The 24,409-nt window shown below is 39.9% G+C and overlaps 2 protein-coding genes and 1 long non-coding RNA gene across 7 annotated transcripts in view; 1 reads left to right on the top strand and 2 right to left on the bottom strand.

Moving 5' to 3' along the window:
- The window catches only part of pdlim5b (PDZ and LIM domain 5b), a 45,375-nt gene extending 40,385 nt beyond the window's left edge, over window positions 1–4,990 (bottom strand). For all 3 annotated transcript variants that reach the window (XM_054757422.1, XM_054757423.1, XM_054757424.1), the window contains exon 1: window positions 4,866–4,990. The gene's annotated coding sequence lies outside the window, so the exon portion shown is untranslated. The remainder of the gene's footprint in view (window positions 1–4,865) is intronic.
- LOC129170162 (uncharacterized) lies at window positions 2,778–3,481 on the top strand. The gene is made up of 3 exons (XR_008566540.1): window positions 2,778–2,864; window positions 3,176–3,274; window positions 3,349–3,481. It is a non-coding gene; the product is annotated as an uncharacterized LOC129170162 (long non-coding RNA).
- Window positions 4,991–9,153: 4,163 nt separating the features above from the next.
- On the bottom strand, window positions 9,154–22,381 carry opn4xa (opsin 4xa). 3 transcript variants are annotated; one of them, XM_054757912.1, is made up of 10 exons: window positions 22,216–22,381; window positions 17,714–17,849; window positions 14,203–14,336; window positions 13,926–14,129; window positions 13,675–13,846; window positions 13,325–13,486; window positions 12,304–12,411; window positions 12,027–12,207; window positions 10,520–10,644; window positions 9,154–10,437 (listed from the first exon to the last, which is right to left on the bottom strand). In XM_054757912.1, the coding sequence occupies exons 2-10, from the start codon at window positions 17,845–17,847 to the stop codon at window positions 10,398–10,400; spliced, it is 1,260 nt and encodes a 419-aa protein (XP_054613887.1). In that variant the 5' UTR covers window positions 17,848–17,849; window positions 22,216–22,381; the 3' UTR covers window positions 9,154–10,397. The 3 variants fall into 3 exon arrangements, with proteins under 3 accessions (XP_054613887.1, XP_054613886.1, XP_054613885.1); XM_054757911.1 differs by having other exon boundaries at window positions 9,154–10,346; window positions 10,520–10,641; XM_054757910.1 differs by having other exon boundaries at window positions 9,155–10,346.
- Window positions 22,382–24,409: the final 2,028 nt, after the last annotated feature.

Below are 24,409 nucleotides of genomic sequence, written 5' to 3'. Positions count from 1 at the left end.
CGTGGAAAAGGGGTAAGATTAAATAAGCTCTGCTTCTTCCCACTCCTTTTCGGACAAATTGAATTGTGCAACCGTAAACATGTGATATCCCTTAGTGTACTGCAACAAATAAAAGCATGACCACTGCAGAAGGCAGACATAACATACTTTTTTGAGGAATAATTCATGAGTAGTAAAAGGCCTTGTCATCTACGAATGTCACGTCCCTCTCACAGTCACAGCACCACCTGTCGTGGACTATCACCTGATCACTTGGACAGGACTCATCAGGACGCGTGGACGGCCGCAGGTAGTTTAAAGTAGCCGGTGGTGAAACTAAATCATGTGCGAAAGTTATAGCGAGGACGTGAACACCTGGGAAGCACGGAGCTTCTATTTATACTGCACACTTTCACCATCAAAATAGCCACACGTGAACACACACATACATAATGTACAAGGCCATATTAAGACACAGGCTAATTGAAGACACCTGTCCATTTTTAAGGTGACTTTCAGCTGAAGCAAAACAAGAAGTATATCTTTAGGGGGAAATACACTGTTGGTACTGCAGTAGTGTAGCGCTGCACATATGCACTGGGATTGTATTGCATGTTTCAATGAGAGCTCAACTCATACTTCTTGGACAATTTTGTTTACAAATACAGGCAGTTTTTATGGAGTTTTTTTCTGCCAAAATTAAATAAATATAAAGCCAATTACAAAATTTTAAATGGGTCATTAATTGTTAAATATATATTAAATAATATTAACTATTTTTAATACATTTATTTCACGACCAATTTAGTTATTTCATGATGTTTGTAATGATGTGATTTCCTATATATATTATTTATTATTTTATTTTTTGGTAATTATTTAATATTATATGACTACATGAATTACAACATAATCATATTGTGAAAGTGTGATCGTTGATTAGCCTGTAAACTATTCAAAATCTATACTATTTACATCAATGTCAGGCAGCACGGTGGCCTAGTGGTTAGCACGTTGGCGACGCAGTCAGGAGATCAGGAAGACCTGGGTTCGAATCTCCGCTTGGGCATCTCTTTGTGGAGTTTACATGTTTACACTGGCGACTCTAAACTGTCCATAGCGATTGGCTGGCGACCGGTCCAGGGTGTAGTCTTTCCCAAAGTCCAATGAGCATAACCGGCATAGAAGATGGGTGGATATATGTATTTCATGACAGTATTATATGTGTTCAATTTGTTAATGACATGAATATTTATTGAATGGCTTTTGCCTAATGAAATACACATAAAGCCCATTAATCAATTGAATTGTGAAATGTAATCTTAAATTACTATACTGAACCAATTTATTTAATAACGATTGACCGATAAATGCCAATATATATGCCAATATATTTGTTTCATCACCAATTTATATGAATTAAATGAGTCTGTCAAAGCCACCCATCAGAGAGGCGGTGACCTGCAGTTCAATCAAATATTTGATCCTTCCCACTTTGAACACTGACCACAGTATTTGAGCCTGTTCTCACTGTTAACAAACAACAGTTATGATTAGCAATGGTTACAATACAACTATGTGAGTTATGCACATTGGTCCCGCAGGGATATGAGCTACTTGACATCTTGATAAGAAGTAAATTGCAGAATATCACATCATACTCTTAAGTCATGTTGAACCAACATATCATTGCACTTACTCCCTAATATGGACAAGACAAACATTGCACTCTTGTCCCTGCTTGTTTTGCAATCCCACATGATTTCATGCGTAGACATGAGCAGCCGCACCTTTAAATGCTCGTGAAAGAGTGCAGAGCTCCATGCGGGCGAGTTCAAGTTGGCTTCTGGCAAAGCTCTACTTTCAGCCTTATCTGGACAAAAAGCACTTAATATTTCGGCACGTTCACACCCAGAAAAACAAGAGATTAAAACAGTTCCTGCAGCATTCACTGTCTTGCACAACATTAATACGAGCTCTAACAGCAGATGCCATATAACTATCAGCTACTACTATTTATATATATACCGAAAAGTGGAACCTCTAAAGTCATACTAGTCTGTATTGGACCTTTGCCTCTAAAGTCACAAAACTCTTACAAGATGACGTGCGAGACATCAGCTCAGCAAGCATCACTTAAAAAAAATGGCTTGCCTTCATGGATGATGTCACACAACACGTATACATACTGAGTAAGAATCTTTAAAAATTACATCTGCAACATGACTCAAAATTTAAATAGCGGTTTTAGGTTGGCCACATTTTGACCCTGGAACAGATTAAATCTATTCCCATTACTTCCTATGGGAGAATTGCTTCAAAATACAAAAAACTTGGAAGTTGACCAGCGGACTGTTATATGCTCCCGCGTATTCATTTGTGTCCTCTGTAGTAGATGTTTGTTTTTGGTCAACATCGTTTGTCAGAGTTAAAAAAAATAATGCGCATGAGGACGATTCAGGTTAGCTAATAGAAAACTTAACTAGTTGAATTAGCTTGCTAGTTTGTGGTTTACATTCACGTGTCTGCCGCAAAACACGTGAATTTGTGGGGTAAAAAAACATGTTGAATGTATGTTGTATGTAAAGTAAACAATGCAATAAATAAATAGCTGTTTATTACTCCAGCTGAAGAACTGTGGGAAAGCTCACAATAAGAGGCAGGAGGATCAACAGATGCGCTAACCAACACAGATGAACAGGAACACTGTGGGCTGAGACCAGCAGGTATGATAGCTCAATAGATAGATAAAATGGGTAAGATATTGTGTTCATTACCTCATTAATTGTTTCTGGTGGAGGGTTTCCCCATCATAGATTCCAACCTGTGCTACCCAGGCCTCCCAACAGTCAAGCTTTGGCTTGTTTTACGGGGTGAATAAGCAGGTAAGTCTTCCAAGCGTGTAGGAGTGCCGCCATTGTAGTTTGGGGACTTCCGCTGGCTTTAAAGTGTAAACTAATGCCGTAAGGATCAGCCAACAAAGCCACAAAGTGAAAAGTGGTCAAATGTACAAATAACCACTAGCTTGAGATTGGCTAATAGAAAACTTAACTAGTTGAATTAGCTTGCTAGTTTGTGGTTTACATTCACGTGTCTGCCGCAAAACACGTGATTTTGTGGGGTAAAAAAACATGTTGAATGTATGTTGTATGTAAAGTAAACAATGCAATAAATAAATAGCTGTTTATTACTCCAGCTGAAGAACTGTGGGAAAGCTCAGAATAAGAGGCAGGAGGATCAACAGATGCGCTAACCAACACAGATGAACAGGAACACTGTGGGCTGAGACCAGCAGGTATGATAGTTCAATAGATAGATAAAATGGGTAAGATACTGTGTTCATTATCTCATTAATTGTTTCTGGTGGAGGGTTTCCCCATCATAGATTCCAACCTGTGCTATCAAGGCCTCCTAACTGTCAAGCGCATCCTACCATTAGCAGAAACTGTAGTCCTGTGGAGTACTTTTCACAGTACAGTTGTCCCTCACTACATCACGGTTCGAACATCACGCTCTCACTCTATCAAGTTTTTTCCAAAATGTGTTAATTAATAAATGATTGCTGTTTCGTGCTTGAATACGGCCTATTTTTTGTTTTTTTAAAATGCATCTTGAAGTAAATTGTACATATTCTTGGCCTAAATTAAGCATTTTCAAGCATAAAAATGGCTAAATGAACTAAAATAGAAATACACGGCAGAAGAAGCACTCTAATTGTGAATGTAGTATTCTACATTGGCCACTAGGTGTCGGTAATTGTTCGGTGAGACAAGCACCAGATGCGATCGCCAGAACAGGCGAGAAAGACATGTGTGTGCTTGTCTCACATAAGGATTGTGGATGATGGAAAAAAATACAAAAAAGTGCAGTTTTCCCTTAACTTCAGTTTAAAAATTAACCCTGAGTAGAAAAGTGTTTTTGACAGGTACTCAAACATGGGTTGGCTGTGTTGAATGTAAATATCATTCACAGACGTGACCTCAATGCCCTTTCTACTGCATGTGTCAAATTTACAGCGGTGACAAAATTCGTTTCTTTCAGGAAGTCCGTAGGTAGTCATAGAAGAAAAACATTTTTTGTGAGTTTCGGAAGCTATTTAAAGCAAGATTTGTTCTATCTTAGACGTCATGCGCATTCCACAACACGTCAGGTGGCAATGTTGCCCAGTTACGTCATCCCATGTCCTCACTGAGTTCATTTACGACTGAGAAATGAAAAAAACCCCAACAACAAACAATAGGAATGTACTTGTAATTTAATGTGTCAATGCCTCACCTGGCCATGTTAGACTACAAACCGTCAACCGCGAGTTTTGGCAGTGATAAGTGTTGTTTATTATTTGCGGCTCGCTTCAGTGCCAAGACGACTGCATGTTCTAACCTGACTTTGACAACACAAATTTGTGTGCACAAATGATATTAGCTGTCTGCATATATAAATGTGAGTTGCATTAGTGTGTATTAGTGTGGATGAAGCCTTGATGCTGACATGACTAGCCTTCAAAACATATTTGAATGAAATTAATGCATAATAGAGCCCAATTTTGTGTACTCCCCCAGAGCGAGGAGACACTTTCAGCCACACCCCACTTACAAGAGTCATGAGAAAGTAATAATTAGGTCTCTGTTTACTTGTTTACACTAGACTAGCATTAATAGTACCAAAGAAGAGTAAACAAGCAAGGCTCTTAAAGTACAGACTAAAACTTGTAACTTCTCATTGTGCTTTCTCTTAAACTGACATAACTCAAGCATGTTATTAATATTGCATACACGCAGTTGAAGACAGCATGTCGTTAAAAGTCATTCAAGATCTTTGTGCTGAAGCCTCCGCATGAGTCACCAGCGTACGCCTCTCCCCAAGTAGGGTTCTCTGTCCCGGCTTACCTTGCCCTGCGAAGCGGCTCTCTGACGGTGCTCGAGAGTGGGAGAGACGCGTAGTCAGTCGCTTCTCAGCTCTGGAGAGCCTGAGCGGAACTGGGACTTCCGCAAGTAAGCCTGCCCGTAGGAGGGCGCACAGCAGTGAGTGAGTGAGTGAGTGAGTGACAGAGAGAGAGAGAGAGCTAGAGAGAGAGAGAGAGAGAGAAAGAGAGAGAAGGAGAGAGAAAGAGAGAGATGAGTGGCCCCAAGCAATAGTGACAAGCTTCGGCTTGTTTTACGGGGTGAATAAGCAGGTAAATCTTCCAAGCGTGTAAGAGCGCCGCCATTGTAGTTTGGGGACTTCCGCTGGCTTTAAAGTGTAAACTAATGCCTGAGGATCAGCCAACAAAGCCACAAATTGAAAAGTGGTTAAATGTACAAATAACTACTAGCTTCTCCTGTATATACATTTATTTATGACACATGCCATTAAGTGTTTTTTTTTAACACGAATGGTTATTAATGTTGTACTAGTCAACAGCGCTTAGCTAAGCTTACAAGTGTAATGGGTTATTTTTTCGTAATTGTCTGCTGAAATTAGGGCTGCAACTAACGATTATTTTCAGAACCGATTAATCGGTTGATTATTTTTTCAATTAATCGATGATTCAGCCTCTTGATTCAAAAACAGAAGATTTTAACTGACAGAGAAAATAAGTGCACAAACACCAGGTTGTCGCTTGAATACTCTGTTAAAATAATGTTAAATAATAAAAATCTAAATGTTTGTCAAATAGCTTCAGTGAAAATAAATGTACAGAAAAATACAATCATGATCATGTTCTTAGTCGATTCATCTGAAGCTTGTTGTTTCAATTGATGGAGTAATCGGTTAGGCCATAGATTTTAATATGAAGCAAACACCTGCAGTAAGTGGTGGGGTCTGCAACATATCAGAAAAGATGCAAAAATGCCAAACACTGTTTGCCAAAGTCAAAGCTGATAAGTATGAATAGCTTGTTTTGGCTAAAACACAAAAGATAATAGGTCCGCTTTCATGGATGACTAAGGAATTAAAAAAAAAATCACATTTGAGAGGCTGAAATCAGAGGATATTTACATATATAAATAAAACAACAGTTAATCGATTACCAAAATAGTTGTCGATTAATTGGGTATTCGATTAACCGTCGATTAATTGTTGCAGCTGTAGCTGAAATGAATCTTCAAAAAAAATGGAAAAATGGAGCAAAAAATGTACAATGTAAAGACAAAAGGCCGAAATGTTGATACTAGCGACTAATAAAAACACAACATGTTGTCTTTAAATGTATGTAACGCAATATAGCCTTTTAGCAAAAAAAAAGAATACATAAAAATATCAAAGTATCAATATCAAACAAGGGTGTTATTTGAACAATCAAACCCTTACAAGGGTTTACAAGGGTTTGATTGTTCAAATCATGGTTTGATTGTTTGTGACCCTTAGTGGACACAATTTGGACGTTCCTGGTGAATGGGTACCACTGGTGGTACGCGGGCTCCACCTAGTGGTACTCATTATTATTATTATATTATATTATATTAGTGACTTCTACATATGAAACAATTGTACAAATACAAATGTATGAACCAAAGATATTCTAAAATCGAATTCAAATCCTCCTTGTTTAACTCATCTCATACGTCACAAGCCAATTTACATGCACGTACAAGCCACATGTTCCAAGCTACTTCCAAGCTAAACCGTGATGGTGAATGAAGGTAGCAAATAACACAGTGATACATCTTATCGCGAGCGTTACATCCACCTGTGACGTAACAAGCTAACTGGGTAAATTCCTGTCGGGGAAGTGTGCATGTGGGTTTCCCAGCATGCCTTGCTGTAAATTAGTATAAAAATTATTTTTTTGCATGTATGTTAGTGTGTAAGCGTCTGTTGTGATTCCATGTGGTACAGTTACATTGCGTTTCAAATACTTGTTTTATCTTTGGTTGCACCGTGAGTGAGGTAGGCATGTGGATCTGATAATATTTTGTTGGTTTGTGATCTGTTAGCAAGCTGATTCACTGCATAGAAAACACACTTGCTCAATAATGACTGCAAATATGTGGGGATCTAATGCAGGTTCCATAGTAGCCCTTTCCATCAGGGATGAACCTACAGCTCTTTTTTAAATGCTGCTTTTTATTAGTTTGTATAATATATCTGTTGTACCTATTAATATATAGTAAAATTACTGGTTATTAATGTTTCACTGTATTGAAAATATGATCAAATATTTTCAAATTGTTGCTGCATAAACGAGTGTGCCCTCTACTGGTTATCTGAGGAAGTACACGTGTGCATACTGTACTGCATATGTATCGTTTGAAGCTTAATGTTAGACTTAAATGTGTATATGGTGTAAAATGATTATTCCTTCATTTCAATGACGACTATTCCTTCTTTCACATAAATGATGATTATTAATTATGAAGATTATTATTTTACATAATGGGGGGCTGTTACCTTTTTCTTGGATGAAAGTTATGTCAAGATAGTGAACGCTTTCGGTCCTTGCTTCAAAGTAATTACAAAAGCCAGTAAAGCACTTGATGATATGAGATGTATGCTTTTTGCTGCGGGTCAGCTGCTCTTCAGCTGCATGCGAGCCATGTCAATATATGGTAATGAACAGACGGGAAGCCCAGCAGCAAATTCCCCCAGTGCAAACCTATTGAACCACTGAAGTGTACTAGTTCTTTACATAAGGTCGCAGCACATACAGTACCATGAGATCATCTTTACATAACTCCATAAGCAGACAGTGGAGGGACAACACAGCCCAAACTCAGTGATTTGAGGGTTTATATATGACAAAAACGTGTTGCTATAGGATAATGAACTGTGTGTCTTGTGGTACAAGATCAGAGAAAAAAAAAATCTCCTTCTCACGAGTCTGCATGCCTCCATGAAGTTGCAGTTCGCTCACAACAATAATAACGTACTGATATTCACTTTCCAAAACACTTAACTTGTAAAGATGCATGGTTAAGTATGTAAATAGAGCATAATCAAATATAACTAGAAAAAAATTTCATTGGAAATTTTGAATGGGCCTGCCCTTGCAATTATCCCCGGTACGGCACTTTATTCTTGCAGGTCGATATGTTATCACAGCTTCGACACTGGGATCGATTTGTCCACTGTATCGGTCATGACGACAATGGGATCGTTCCACCCACCTCTTTTTATGGTTTGCGATTGTTCTCTGCAGGACACAGTGGTGATTGTATTCCTCACTAATTACTCTATCAAAGGGTCTATCCAGGGTGTACTCCCCGCCTCTCGCCCGTAGTCAGCTGGGATAGGCTCCAGCAAACCTGCGACCCTAGTGAGGATGAGTGGCATAGAGGATGGAAGGATGGAAGTTATTTTATGGACAAAGTCAGCATTACCGTAGCAGCCTGCTAATTTTATTTTAGTGTGTGCATTATAAAGTTCATCAATAGAAATACATTCATTACCTGAAGAACATTGTACTGTATAGATTGTACTGTATGATGTTTATTTCAGAGTGAAATGAGTGAAGAAAAGTTTAAAGACTATTTAATTGTTGCACTGACATAGGTATGTTTGTAATTAGAAGAGTAGAGTTGTAAGTTAGGTTTGCTAAATTCTTGGTTTTATTTTGAAGTTTAAAGATGCTTTTATTTTGAAGGGATGTTACGGTTACACGGTTACACAAAATGTTGCACGATATACATGTTTTTTCATATATCATATCCATGGTGCAAGTGGATCGATTGTAAGTGTGACCCATAACCACCCAGGGGATTGAACCTGAACCTTAAGAATGGGAGGCAAGAACAAAACCCATTGAGGAAAACCACCCGGCTTTAACCAATGTGTTCAATGCAGCTTTTAAATGTGGCTGTTGCCTCAGAATAAGCTTTTTTTCATCAATTACTTTGCCACAGGTACACGAAAACACACTATATAGGCACACTATAAATAGCACACTACCCATGGTCAAGACCTCTGCAATGATTTGACATATGTAGGGTTTCATCCAGCTTTAACAGTAGCAGATAATCAAGAATACATTTGGAATAGTTGTATGGGCTGCTGCAGGCCCATAATTACAAAAAAAAAACAAGTATTATTTTCAGAATGTAAGTTAAAAGAAGCTATAGAAGAGTTGTAATTGCCACATGCTGCTTTTCATTAATTTTCACAGTAGTCTGGGACAAAAAAGACAAAGCTGTTTTGAATAACACACTCAGAGATATACAGCACTTATTTAGAAATATGTTTATTATTGTGGTTATGCTGCACATAGTAAAAGGTATCTGTCTTTTTAAAGGATAAAATACTTGTAATATCAGAAATATCACTCCGGATTATGAGTGTGCAAGTGTAGCCAATTGTGTGCTGTAAACACCGTATTTCCTCAAATAGTGGCCGAGGGCGTGTAGTGTAGTTACTCGCCTTCAGAGTACCAGTCATCTTTGTTTTTAATAATAACATTCAATAATATATATCAGGGCTGTTCAAGCTTTTGCCACTGAGGACCGCATATTGAAAAATTAAAGGGTGTGGGGACCACTTTGATATTCTTCACACACGCTAAAATCAATCCAATTATTATTTCAGCAACTAAATCATAACTGCCAAATCTTGCGAGCATGTGTATCCTGGCAAAAATGTACATTTTTTAGAGCTCCCATCTCCCACGTGAACGCCCCCCATAACTCTGCTGAGTAGCGCCCCTGCCTGGAGAGTGAGAAATGGCCGGCACACATGTTCAAAGAGCCTATAGTGTAAGATGCCATTTTGGTTTGCAGGTGCCATTTTGGGGGTATTTGGGCACTTGCCGGTCTTTCATTGTGTCTAATTTTATCTGCACAATATGCTGCGGACCAACTGTAAAAAAAAACAAAAAAACTGTGGGCCTCAAATGGCCCTTGAGCCGCACTTTGGATACCTCTGATGTATATACTGTATATAGTCACTGTTGGCTTTCACTGTAAACCACAACTCCACCGTAAACTTCAGCTGTCCAGATGCACTGCAAGTGTTGTATCAGTCGTAGTCAACGGTATTAGTGACAGCACCCGATTTTTTGATCAGGGAAAAAAGGCATTGATTTGGGGTGCAGCGTTTATTTATTCAGTAGTATGACTCTCAAGGTGCTTAATGAGGAGCACATTCTACAGGAGTGGAGGCCACTCTGTGAGAAAACATGGTATTCAACGTTGAACTTGCTGAGGACGCCATCTTCTCTAGGCTCCTCGTTTTTCCACACAAACTCCACAGTCTAGTCTGTCATTGAGTCCAGGAGGACGACAAACAAATTCAGTTCTGTCCGAAGAGAGTCTGGCTGGACAAGGACCCCGACATCACCGTCTCATTTTCTTTCTGTAGCCTTCTTTGCTTCATGTTTAGCCAGCCTCCTCTTGATCTTCCAGGTACATGTCTACATTCCACCCTTCAGGCTTCTCCTCTCCTTTCTTCCCCCAACCCTGGAGCATGACCATGTTGACTCACTCAGGTCACAAATTTTGATTGTGTGCTTAGAGCTCTAGGACGGGTGGCTCGAATTTCAGTGAAAATCTACATTTGCAATCATTATCATTTTACTGCATGATTATCATCCAGGACTGACACAGCTGCAGAATCTGAGCATCTGTTTTACCTGTCTTGACACTGTGGTCTTTTATCTTGGCTCCGTTCCTTTTCCTTCAGGGCTCCGAGGGAATAGCTAGACTCCAGACAATGGCTGTGGTCCATTGGATCTAGCTCCACATCACTCCACACCTGCTGCAGGGGATGTGCATAAGTGCTTTCAATATTCACGTAATAGTTTGCAAGCTTTAACTTTGAAAGCTGTCAGTTGTACAGTATGCCAAAGCAATAGGGGGCACTGTTACTTTAAATCAGAAGGTTGTTTTTAGCCAATCACAAGCTAGGAGAAGGTCACTTCCAGAAAAGGCTAAATAAAAATAATGGTAATTCAGATAAAAGTTAGTCCCACACTTAAATGTAAAGCTAAAATAAATAACACAATAAATGAAATAGAGCAACAAAGGTGATGGTTGACAATGTAAGCATACAAAATATCTTTTCGCAAATAGCTTTTCATATAGCTAAAATCAAATCTGTTATGTGTGGAGTCAGGCAACCTGATCTTGTGGAAAGTTCAAACACAACATTGTGCTCAAATTGATATATTTCATACAAACACTGTGGAAATGCTGAAAATACAATATTTACAATACAATAAACTGATTCAGTTGAATACAAATTTTCATCATTTGACAGCCTTAATTTTTTGATATCTTTATATACTGTATATTTCACCGCAAAAATACTATATTTTTGCCACAATTTCTAAGGGGCTGAGGCAGTGGTGTCCAACGTGTGGCTTGTTTGTTTTTTTTAATTGGCCCTTGACATATTAACTAAAATTAAAATTAATGAATTATTGTTGAGTAATGTTGTATTATTGGAAATTACTCTAATTTGCTTTGTCACCTATATCACAAAGCTAAGATTTGTCTTGTCTTGTTCAAATAGCTTTAGTTTGGACACCCCTGGGTTAAGACAAATTATTTCCATAATACTCAAAAAAAAGAAAGTAGCCCAGAAACATGTTGTTTGCTACCAGTTACAGTATTATAGTAGAGGGGGAGCGGTAAAAACACACACACGACTGGACTAACTGGGTTAACTTATTATGTATTGTTATTATGTGTTATTATTATTTATTATGTATTATTGAAATGGAAGTGATCTGTTACGTATTTATTTATTTGTTCTTATTCTATTTTCTTATTTTCCTTAACTGTCCTATTTTGCTTTGTTTGTTTTATTTTTAAGTAATTACTTTTATTAGGACGCCTTTGCAGAGCTGCTGGAAACGTGAATTCCTCTTGGGGAGAAATAAAGTATCTATCGATTACTTAGTACAGCTACTGCCATCTTGTGGAGCTGAACAAAAAACACTTCAGCAGGTTGCCTACAGCCACACTTGTTAATGCCAATGTTTTTTGACCTAGCGCTATAGAGACCCTGCCTTCATAGACCATTCATCTGGTGACTATAGGAGACTCTGAAGTTAACTGACTAGAGGCATTGATTGGCACATTTGCAATAATCCATCTAAATTCTTGTGAGATCAGTCTGGTCAAAGCTATACTCACAGTGTCCATTGTGGATAAGGAGGAGGAAACCTGGAGAAACTTGTTTTTGGACACAGATGATTGTCTGCTCATCACTGAGTGCCTGAAGGAGGACTGGCTGTGTGACACAGACATGCAGTCCCTCGGGCGGCTAGCCTGGGCGAGGAAGTGCAGACAGGGGACTTTTTCAGCCAGAGTATCCCTGTTGAAGCACAGTTATTACTCAAACAAAAGGTCCTGTATCTGTTTCGAGCTCACATTACTACTAAGTATCATGAGCTGAATATAGTGCTTTCACCTGTATTTAGAGTGAGTGATTGCGTAGATGAAAGGGTTGTAGATGGCCGAGGCTTTGGCTATGACTGCGGGGACAGCTTTGGAGTAGGGGTTCAGGACCCTGGCGTACCTGAAAGATAGATCTATGAATCAGAAACTGTACATGATAATTTGTTCATGTTGTTGCCATGCTGTAGATCACTGGTTCACGAACGGAGGTGATACTGTAGTATCCATGGAGGTACGTGAAGGCACTCAGGGTACTTGAGATGTAAAAATATAAAAAGTACATCATGTATATACAGTAGAGAAAACGTATTCATCCCTGGTGGTGTAATGGTACACATTTCTTGCTGCCTTTCATGGCAGAGGGCATGGTTTCAATTCTTGGCCAGGGTTACATCAGGTGTAAAAACTAAGCCAGAGGCACTCATGTGATTGAGTCGCTGGCAAACCCTGACAGGAAATGAGCCCATCCATCCATTCTTCCATTTTTTATACCACCTGTTCTCACTGGGCCGGTTGTAGACATGCACATGGGGGGGCAGTCAAAAATGTGAAGAGCGCATTATGCATACACATCATGCGCCACACAAACAGTATATACACAGTTGAAAAAATAAGAATCCGACGCCCCCACAGATCCCGCTTCTTTGCAACAGAGAGAATGTAAAAAAACAATCCAGAAAAGACAACATTAAATAAAGTTTGTAAATGAATTTGCATTTGAATTGAAGAACACATCTTTATAATAATCTTTAGAATAATCCAAACTTTAAATTGATCATTCTTTAATGTGCACAAGGCACATACTGATACATACAGGGCTTTTCTCTGGTTCGGGCGTACTTGGCTTAAAAAATATTGCACAGGGTGTACTTCAGTGAAAAAAGGTTGAGAACCACTGCTTTAGATACTGACAAGCATGGTCCATGCATTATTGCAGACCTGAAATCAACTAGAATAGTTTTTATTCCAGGATTACATTTGTTTGGTTGAAAGTAAAACGTTAGCAGAACATAAAGAGGCGGCATCATATTTACCCAGCCCAGGCAATGAGGGTGACACAAGCATACGGTGACCAGGAGAGCACAAACACTATGATCACCACAAAGGCAATCTTGGCCAACTTCCACTCAGTCCTGATGGTCTGCTGCTGAATCAGGGTCGTCTTCCTCACCTGAGAGCCCAACTTCTCCACTTCCCTGCCAGGACACAGAGAACGAATGAAGCACAGATTTAGTGAAGTTCTGATTGCTAACCTTTTTTTTTTTCATTCTGTTGGAATTGTTGGGTCTCTGCCCCACTTGGCCCCATTGCAAGTGGATTGTAACAGCATTATTGCAAGAATCAGTGGCTCTGCCAACAATGATTATTCATTCAGTGAATTTACCTGCTTGCATGGAGGGTAGCCAGGAACATGCACAGATAACAGTAGGATATGATGCCCAGCGGTATGAAGAAGACAAAGCAGCATAGCATCAGTGTGTAGCTTTTATTGGCAGGCGTCGATGTCACGTAATCCCAGGTGCACGAGGTCATCAGACCCTCTGGTATGTAAGAACCTCAGACGACAAATATGGTAATATAAGAAAATGTAGAAGTATTCTGTTGTTAGATTATGTGAGAAAATCAGCTCCTTACTCCACCCCAGAAGAGGTGCAAGACTCCAGGCGAGAGAATACAACCAGACCAGGCAGATGATGACGCACGTGCGTCGCTTGGAGGTCCACTGTAAGGCCTGCAGGGGCTTGGTGATGACAATGTAGCGATCCACTGAAATAGCCAGGAGGTTGATCATGGACGTGATGCCAAATAAGGCTCCACAGAAGGCGTAGATCTTACAGCCTGGGGAAAAAATGCATTGTAATGATAAACTATATATTGTAAATAGACAGGTAATGTTGCGTATATACTGTACCTGTTTCGCCAAAAATCCAGCCCTTGTAAAGGGAGTTGACAAAGAAGATGGGTGATTGTGTGGTGGCCATGAGGAAGTCACTGATTGCCAGGTTCATGATGAAGAAGTTGGGAGGAGTGCGCAGCTTCTTGTTACTAACATGCAGCACAACCACAAAGAAAACATACGTAACGCATCTATTCAAATAACCACTGAGGTCTATACAGTAATTAACGACAGGTCAAAATAACATCGATATCGACAGCTGTGGATGGAGGCAACCTCCTGATGTAGTTTTTTTTTTTTTATTATTAACGGCACAAGATGGCAGTAGCTGCATTTGAAGTATCATGAGAGGTCAGCATCCAGCATGTGCTTTAAAATGTTGGTTGTGCTATTCTGTTGTGCTATGAGGAATGTAGAGTCTGGATGTTAACGTTCCCCCCCTCCAAGAGCTGCGTGGCGTGGAGGAACTGGCCTGTCAATGGAGTAGGACTTTTACAGCAATCTGTCACTGTAGCTGATCCTCTGCATGAAGATGGGGCTTTGTAGCTGATATTGTGGATTGTCATTGATGGACAGGACAGGATCCGCAGATGTCACGTTTTGGAGCTCCATGCCAATGACCAAGCCAGCCTTCTTCATCAGTTTGTCCAGGCAGGCAGCGTCCACAACTGCATACAGGAAGGGAACTCGCTACTAGACGGGTAGAACATCTGCAGCATCTTTTTGCAGATGTTGAGGGATGGCACTCTTCTGAGGTACTACAGGCGACTCTGTCCTTTACTGCACAGAGCATCTGTGTTGGCAGTCCAGTTCAGTTTATCGTCCAGTTGCACTCCCAGGCATGTGTAGGTGTGTACCGGCTCCATACGGTGCTCTTGTGCGGCTGACCACTGTATCGGACCTGTAGTTCCCCAGTCGCATGTATAGAGGTCTGCCTGTCAAATAGTTTGTTCTCCTCGTTGTCTCTACAAGTTTGTCTCTGAGGAGCAGAGGCTGGAATGTAATATAAAAAAACAACAATGTAACCCTTACAGCACCACTGCCTCTGACCAAATGAGAGCAGGATCGGTGAAATATGAAGATGATGGCATCCTCCACTCCAACCATCTCCTGCAGAGGTTTAAGAGTGTGGTTACTCTGTGGCCTTAGATGACGAAGCAGCAGCCGCTCCAAGGTCTTCATCGAGTATGATGTCAGGGCAACTAGCCTGAAGTCATTCAGTTCCCCAGGATGTGGTTTATTTGGGTGCAGTATGATGCGGGATGACCCTCACTTTCTCAAACTGATGATGCGCTGTAGAGGGTATCCCAGCTCCACGCACAGACATTCAGCAATCGGGGGCATACGCCATCTGGGCCTGCTTGTTTGCTGAGGCGCAGCCTTCTCACTTCTCCACATATCACTTTAGTGATTGTGGGAGGAGTGAGGGGATGTCAGTGCTGGTAACGACATGTAGGGGGAGCGAGGGAGGCATCAGGTGAATGAGTGGGTGCTTTTGGTGGGTTGGGAAGATCGAACCTGATAGAAAATGTTTTAATTGGTTTGCCCTTCTCTCATCCTCCCCCTGGACGGAGACGCAACTCTCTGAGCTGCAGCAGATCATGGCTTTCATCCCCTCCCGACCTCCTTCATGCTGTTCCACAGCTTTTGTTCTAGCTTTCTTCTGTACTGCCCCGTCCCCTCCCTGAGCTGGACTCAATGAACAATGAACTAATCAGTGGTATTTATGCTGGCCGAGCAGTTTGCGCCTTACCGCTATTACAATATTGGTTCTGTTGCTGCTGTTGCTGTTGTAACAACTATATTTGTTAGCAAATGAAAGAGAGCTATGTTTTCGTTTCCACGTTCTCATGCAATCCATACCATTATTAAAGCTTTAAAAAGTAAGTTCTTATATATGACTTTTCAAACAGACTGTTGTGTTAGTGTTGCTGTAATGTTTTTTCCATCTCTCTTTCTTTAGTGGCTTTTTGTTGCATTGTAAAGCATTTTGGCCTTTACAGCTCAACTGTTTTTGTGTGAAAATCACTATGGTTAAAAACCTAATTATAAATGACCTTTGAATTCCAATTGATTTACAGGGGAACACCATGGCCAGGATCCCTTAGGATTTCCAAATGAAAGCAGTATTGTCAATATGTTCATTTACTGACTTGCAGCATTAGCTTCCATTTAATGTGGGAGAATGTCATCAAGCTCCTTGCACGCACACATTGTATATAATAAGCACAACTTGATATAGTGTATAGAGTTACATCAATGCCATTTTTCCTCTTTGCCAGACATTTAGTGTACAGTATTTCTATGTTGAGCTGTCAGGTGAGTGCTTATTGTGTACTCTGTACGTGTGATGCGGCGTTTGGGGAAGCAAGCCTCACTGGACGCTGCTGCTTTAATGCACAAAACACGTCAGTCTCAGTTTCACATCCAGTACGGAATGCACATCCACGGACTGCAGACCACTCGCTCTTTAGTTGGTTCACGGTGATCTATTACTGTAACAACTGAAGTGCAGCTGGTTAAAGCCGAACTGATTTTACTTTGCCACCTGGTTTACTGTGTTTATTTATTCACGCAGAACATAAGCAACATGCAGTGCAGTGCAATAAATTACTGTGGAAGCATTTTGTATATAATGATATATGGATAACATGCACATTCATTCGCTAACCTCACCCTTTATGCAAGAAAAGCCACGTTAAAGAGACGCTGTTCTCTATTATTATTATGTTTTGGACTGGTTACAATCCAAATAGAGTAAAGCTGTAAGTTTTCAAATGCAGTTATGTAGATATGTACTTTTTAGCTACATCTGAAGGCCCATATATTACAAGCATCTTTTGTTAGATTGTGCTGTTGTACCTAAAGTAGTGTCCAGTGAGTGTACAGTATATGTGCTGTTTTCAACCTACCACATAGTAACACATTTGTTACAGTATATACTGTACATAATGTACCCTAGATGTTAGCTGTAAATACTTAAAAAGATTGTGATGGAATTTTTATAAAATAGTAAAATTATTTGACAATACATGCATTGATTTGTTCAGCACTGTTAGCAAATCACTCGGATGCTTCCTGGTATTGAGTGCCTGCAGGCGCATGCTGAAGACCATCATACTCTGGTTTGTGACATTGGTCTGTGCTCCTCCCAGAGAACACTGCCTTTTATCCATCTGGCATTCAAAATATTGATAGATATTGTAATATTAGCCTTTACCACACAATATCACACGAAAAGCCAACTTTTGGGCAATGGGTTTTTTCAGTCTGAGAATCTCTACTGAAGGACCATTGTTGTTTTATATTGGTATGACGTGCCAGTGCCGGCTACAGTCATGCTTTATTCCCTTGCAAGGTGGGGGTTAGGTTAGGTTTTGGGTTCAGGGACTGGGACATATTAAAGGATTTATTGGCTTATAATTTTTGTCCTTGTCTGCCAACATCAAAACAAAAAAGTCCTCTATTTTGTTGTATTTTAACTTTTAATAAAGACAAGCAAAGTGAGGAAAAGATTCTTACTTACCAGAAGAATGCATACATGACCAAGGCATTGCCGGTAACTCCCACTGTTCCGATCACCAGGACAAAAAAGGCCATGATGTAGTGAACGTGGTCTTGGACATCCACCTGCCGATAGAATCCATTTTGCCTGTCCATTTCTGTAGCAAACACACACATATAGCATGTCACAAGACGGGTCGGAAATGGCCCAAAAACATCTGTTAAATTGTTAAAACTGTGCCTGAGAATAGAAGATGAATGAATGACACGTAACAGGACAAGTGATACAGAAAATGGATGGAACAATCATTTTTATTCTTCTTGTTATTGTACCTCTGCAGTCACACCAAACATCTGCTGTGCCTCAGCATCATCATCTGTGTGCGGTGAGCTTTTTTGGGGGGCTTTTGGGAGTTTTTTTGTGTGGTTATGTCCAGATGACTATTGTACTAATAATAGTAGTTGTCTTCTTTTTACACGTGTGACAATAATGTTAATGGTGCCTTCAAATGATGTATTTGTCGTCGTTTTTGCATGTGACTATCAACAGTGGTTAACTTCTTGTTACACTTGTGAAACTGTTGATTTCAGTTTGGACTTTGGTTTGGGTTTTTTCCTACGTTTTCACCTTCATTTCCTGTTTATTTTGTATTTCGGCTTCAGCACCGCATGCTACGCTTTTACTTTCATTGAGAGTGTTTCGAGCGTAGCTGGGGCTGATTAACAATCAGCAGTTGTGTGCCGTCAGGGCCAGCAAAGGCTTCTCTGTTGGCCTAAACACTATCTGACCTACATTTGCCACTTAAATTCTCGTATTTGGTCCATGAAATTCTATGAATTCATTCCCAGCAGTCTATTACCTTAATTTTATAGTATGTCCTTTGGTTGCATTGCTTCCAGGACATGTGCTGTATGTGCATATTAGAGATTTATGTCCAATCAGATTTAAGCTTTTATATGTTGCCATGTCATTCTAATCTGGCCAGGGCCTTCAGAAATAGTAGTGCTGGTCGATGTCCTTTAAACACTATTAGCAATGAGGCTATTTCTTTAACCAATCACATTTCAGCTGACAGTAACCGGTTTTGCTTCAATAAAGAGACTGTTGATCGACCGTTGACCACCTCCTCGTCATCCTCTTAAGGTCTGGGTAGACGTTACAGTATTTATCACCAATGCCTCTCTCTGTAATGCCAAGCCATGTTATATTGCATTTTTGTATATTATTGATGGTTTGTATAATAGCAACATGATAGTGGTGGTATTAGGAGGTGGATTAAGTTGGTTAAGTCCCTACTGAAGGTTTGATGACGTCTGAGCAGCGTTGGGTGCGAGTCTGCCGCCTGTAGAGGGTGCCCATCTGCCACACATCCTGACTTGATGAGGAAATGAGCACTGAACACAATAAATGAGATTTTTTTTCTTTCCTCCTTGCGGGCGTCCCCAAGAGAAAACCACCCTGGGCAATTGCCCACATGTCCCATAGGTGGAACCGCCACTGGCTACAACAATTAATAAGTAAAGGTGACGTAAAAGCATCCCATTGTCATAGTACTGTATCTATCAGGAGCAAATGGGTGTAGGGTTGGGCATCGAGTGTCGAGCATCGATGGGAACCGGGATTAACATTGCTATTCTCCCGGGATCGTTCACATTTTTTAATTTTGATTCTTAGTTTCGATGCTCATTTCACCGACCAGAAGAAATAGCCTCAAACACCAACGAAGAAGAAGCGGCTAAAAAGTTTGGCTTCATAAAAAAAAACAAAAAAGGGCGGTCCGCTCTGCAGCATTTGCAACACAGTAATATGATGCAAAGCACGTCCAGCATGATTAAACACTTCCGGATTCATGGTGTAGGAGTGCCCTGTCTGCAATGCGCTACGCTGGACTTCCTCTAAGCTGTCAGAATCAGGGCAGTCAAACATTACATGACGTTGGTCTAATGCCAATGTAACCGAGGGTTTTAGGATAAATAAAGGACGGTAGCTACGGCTGTAGGAGGTAGGTGTATTCATGTGCACAGCTAGTCTTGTTTAGCAGCACTCAAGACACCTTCTCAACCCACACAACACACTTCCGGCATTCAAAAAAAGAGCGTTGTGGGCTACATTCTGATTACTTATTACAAAATAAGGGTATTGAGGCAACAAACAAAGTATACTAGTGCTGGTACTAGTGCTGGTACTTATACCAGCACTATGTACTATGTACTATGTATACTAGCCCATGTACTTTTCATAGACAAATCTTTTACAAGTTGTTTGTCAGTTTCTACAGGAGGAACTTTGTTAAATTGATTTATTTGCGAGAGGAACAGAGGACAGGAGCAACACAAATGACCACAGTCCAGATTAACTACTGCAGTGTGGAGTAAAAAAAAAAAATTAATGGCAGTTTATGATCAGCCGGATGTGAGTGGAGTGTGAGTCTTTTAATCTGTCGCTATTATCCAACGCTGCGTTGCCTCAGACACATTTACTAAAAAGGCGATTAAGTCTGGACTTTCTGATGATGAAAAATGCCGTGGCTGTTCCGTTCGCACAATTCACAGCCCCGGCACTGATTATAAAAGGATTTCCATGTTTTGTTCATATGATGGGTCGTAGCACACGCATTTTGGGTCTCACAATATTAGCAGCACTTTCAACACGCTTCCCTTTGTATTCCCTTAGAGAACGTCAAACTACCTTTTTATCAATTTGGACCCCGTTTCAACTTCACCATATTTGTTTGACGTGCACGTGCATGCACAGCATCTCAGTCAATAAAGACAGAGCCCACCTGGCGTGCTCACTGAAGGTTTGTGCGTCAGACGAACCCTGGGTCACCTTGTACTTACGCTTATTAGGCATCAAGGCTCGGTCTTGTATACGCCGGCCTTGTCAAGCAAGCCCATGTCCGAGTGGACTGTCATCACGTTAAAGGACAACACAAGCATCCTTTGCTGCCTTTTAAGTCATACAATGTCAGTGGAGTGCAAAGGTAATTTACTGTATGTAAACAAAGAACTCGTTTCATCAGGCACCCGTTAAAATAGTTAGAAATTCAAATAAGTTTTTTATTTGATAATTTTAATAAACAATGCAGTGCTTAACGTATTTATTAGACCACCCCACAATGTAAGGTTTATGGTCACAACTGGTAATGACTCTTTAACCGAATATTTTTCATGCTAAAATCAAATCATTATTTCCATCCGGAAATTCTAAAATGTACTATTTTGCAGGTGTTTCTTAACCTGTCAAACGATAGCTAATTACTCGTATCCCTGAAGAGAAATATTTGGCCAAATGAGGCTGTACAAAATATTATAAAATGTCAGTAAGTTTTGGTTATTGTATGCGGGAAAAGGGTTTGTTATTTGCCAAATAAATATCAATGAGGTTTTTGAAATATGATGTGTGTATGTGTGTTTCCTCCTTTTTATTTGCTAGGCACTGCATATTATAGTGAACTGCACATCGATACTGAAATATTGACACTTGTGATACCAGCTCTTCATGCTCTAAGATCGATTCTCAAATCAAAATATAGATACTTTTGATTCTTCCGTCATTTGTAAGCACAGCCAAGCGTGAATTGTGAATACAATTTTCATTCTTGTAGTAGTTCTTAATAATTAATCATTATTTTGAATGCTTTTATTATTTTCATTTATTTTCTTTTTTATTGTTTAGAATACAATTTTCACATATTTTATATGATTTTTTCTGTGTTTTTTTGTTGTTACATATTCATATTTTAAATCACCCCATTGCCTCAATATATGTCAGGGTTTAATATAAATAAATACAATTAATTAGGAAATTATTACATTATTTAAATATGAAATTATTTATTTAAATGAATAATTGATACATTAATTAAATGTATTGTATTATTTCTTCCTTTCTGCACAACCTTTTAAAATTGACCAGACACATGAGGTGAATTTGCACAGGCGCAGGTATCTGTATCGGATCGGTATGCCAATACCAGCCCAAATTTTACTCCGTATCGGATCGGAAACGAAATCAGTGGCGTCACACATCGCTAGTATATTATTATTATTATTATTATATGTAATATATATTCTGGCAAGGAGAAACTCCACCATTAGAATAGTATATATATCATATCAATATATATCCAGCCATCAATTTCTTACCATGGCATGGCCAGGTGAGATGGAGCCTATCCCAGCTGACAATACTGGACTGGTCACTTGTCAGTCACAGGGCACATATAGGCAGACACTCACCTTCACATGTTTGGAGTGCCCATTTCACAGAACATGCATGTTTTTGAACTGTGGGAGGAGTAAAGTTATGCAAGCACGTAGGGGGACAGTACTATGGGAACAGAAAGGTCTGAGCCGACCAAGAATGAACCAAGAATCGTCAGGCTGTGAAGCAGTCAACATACATTTTCACAAACTAGCATTACATGTTGTGTTTAGTAATAGTGTGGCTTGCATAGCCAATTTCTGATCTACAGAAAACTTAATAAAGTCATGTTGTAATAACCAAAAATACAACTATACCTTTTATCCGAGAGAGTGAAGCTCTTGTCTAGTCGGTGTGCGCCTCTCTAATCGCGCAGGTGGGAGATTGGGTCATCCAGCGAGGCATCAGTGGACTGCTGCTCTCTGAGAGAATAGGAGAATAACACTGACAGAAACAAGCAGCAAGGAACACATTGACCATGCCCCTGCTGGCAACCAATCACACACAGCTCACATTTGGCACCATGCATTGATCAAGCCAGTGTTGTAGTGTTACATGTGTGTGCAAAACAACAAAGTCATTTCTTGGCTTGGAAAAGGCGGAAAGAGACTGGAGGGACTCTTATTATATGTAAAGTAATAAGTGAAATATAAAGAAAGAAAAGTGGGATGCATTAGCTTGATTAGTTGGTCTGTCCATAAATAAAATGTAGGCTATTAAAAAAAAACAAAAAACAATTGTACTTGTGGGAGACAGAACACAATCATGTAATGGGTGGGTGGGCTTTTTGGAGAAGTTGTTTTGTTTGGAGTTTGGCTCTGCAATGAGTGGCTATCACAGGGTGTTTCCTTCAGTGGCTTGATCAAAGTTTTTGTAGTTTGAAATAAGTGCACATAATAGCTTTTTGTGGATTTAGAAATTAAACAGTTCGGAAATGTGAGCTTTGAAACACACTGCTGGCTTGTGAATGAGCTCTCTTGTAAGTTTTGTCTGGGCATGGCCGTAAACATCCTCAAAAATGATGTATGTTGACTATGTAATCGCATCTCGAGGCGACTGAGGCAAAATGGTTAGTGCTGCCACCAGCAGATACGCTGTTCATTCAACTATTAAAGAGGACGAAGTCATCTATGCTATTTGTTGCATCGCGTTTCATGTTTAGCACTCCAAGACAATTGGACGAAAGATGACAGGATACTGTAATGCACTGTCGAAAAACACAAACAGAAGACGACAACGATGCGTCCCTCAGTCAGTTGTTCGGGTGCTTTGAGAATTGCCAAGAGGAATCTTTGGGGGAAGGGCGGGCTCCTCCACATCCCACGTATCAGACTTGTTCACATGCTCATCCTTGTGGAAGAAGAATCCTGAGAAAAGGACTCAGATGAAAGCACCCCCCCCCGCTAATGTGTCACGCGCAACTGAGCAGCAGCACCTTTTGGCCTAAATGTCTCTCTTATTAATGGCAGGCATTGTACCTGGTTTGTGTGTGTTTGAATAGGAATACAAAACATTTTTGATGATAATAATGATACCTTTGTTGATGGAGCTAAGCATTCCTGTCCATGAGGTCATGTTGTGTAGCAGGCTTGAATCAATGACGCGATAATGGATTATAACAACTCAGAAACAACCATTAGATGCTGCAATTCGTCCGGTCCATAGTTTGTTGCCAGCTGTAAAAGACTGTTGTATTACTACTCTTCCTAAAAGTGAAATGCTGACATTAGAGAATGCTTGGTTTCATACTGTAATAGTAGTGCCATTAAAAAAAAAAATTATTTTCTGAAAGTCACTGAGCCATTTTTGGCCATCGTGCTGTTTTGTGATTGAATACAACCTATTAGTAAAAACAAAGTTCCATATTTAAGCAAATTTGATGTATTTTACTGCCTAAATTAATCATTTTCAGACATAACTGCTCAATGAATGAACTAAATGTGCTAAAATACAAATGGTCACTTTGTCAGTAATTGTTCAGTGAGACAAGCGCTAGACTTGATCGCAGGAACAAGAGGCTTTGGATGTCCGATATTATCAGCATGATTTTGGCATAAAAATGTAATATTGGTATTGTTTATTTTCCCTGTGATGAAAGCCGATATGGCCCTTTAAGCACAAACAGCATACACTTGAGCCGATGTTTTGCTTAACCGTGTTTGGGGTGGAGGGACATGGTGCGTTGTCAAAGCACCGCTAATGGTGAGCGGGGTACCTCATAGACATACATAGGTAGACGCTGCATCGAGCCCTGAGCCGTACGTCAGCATCGCCACCATATTGAATGTGGCAAGAGAAGATGCTTCATTCATGTGCCGGAGACCAAATCCCAGAAAATAACATTTCACAGGTAAGACTTAACAATTACCTTTGATAGTATTTAGCCGTAGACTGCATTATTTTCGCATTATAACATCGTCTTGAGAGCACAATTTGCCGACATTGTGGAACACATGTATTCCTGCGCACAGTTCATTCATTCATATTAGGGTTGGACGATCATTTTTATAT

The sequence above is a fragment of the Dunckerocampus dactyliophorus genome, chromosome 17, assembly GCF_027744805.1.
Source record: "Dunckerocampus dactyliophorus isolate RoL2022-P2 chromosome 17, RoL_Ddac_1.1, whole genome shotgun sequence".
NCBI classification, from domain to species: Eukaryota; Metazoa; Chordata; class Actinopteri; order Syngnathiformes; family Syngnathidae; genus Dunckerocampus; species Dunckerocampus dactyliophorus.
Note: the sequence above shows the minus strand (reverse complement) of the source record. Positions and strands in the feature narration are given on the sequence as shown.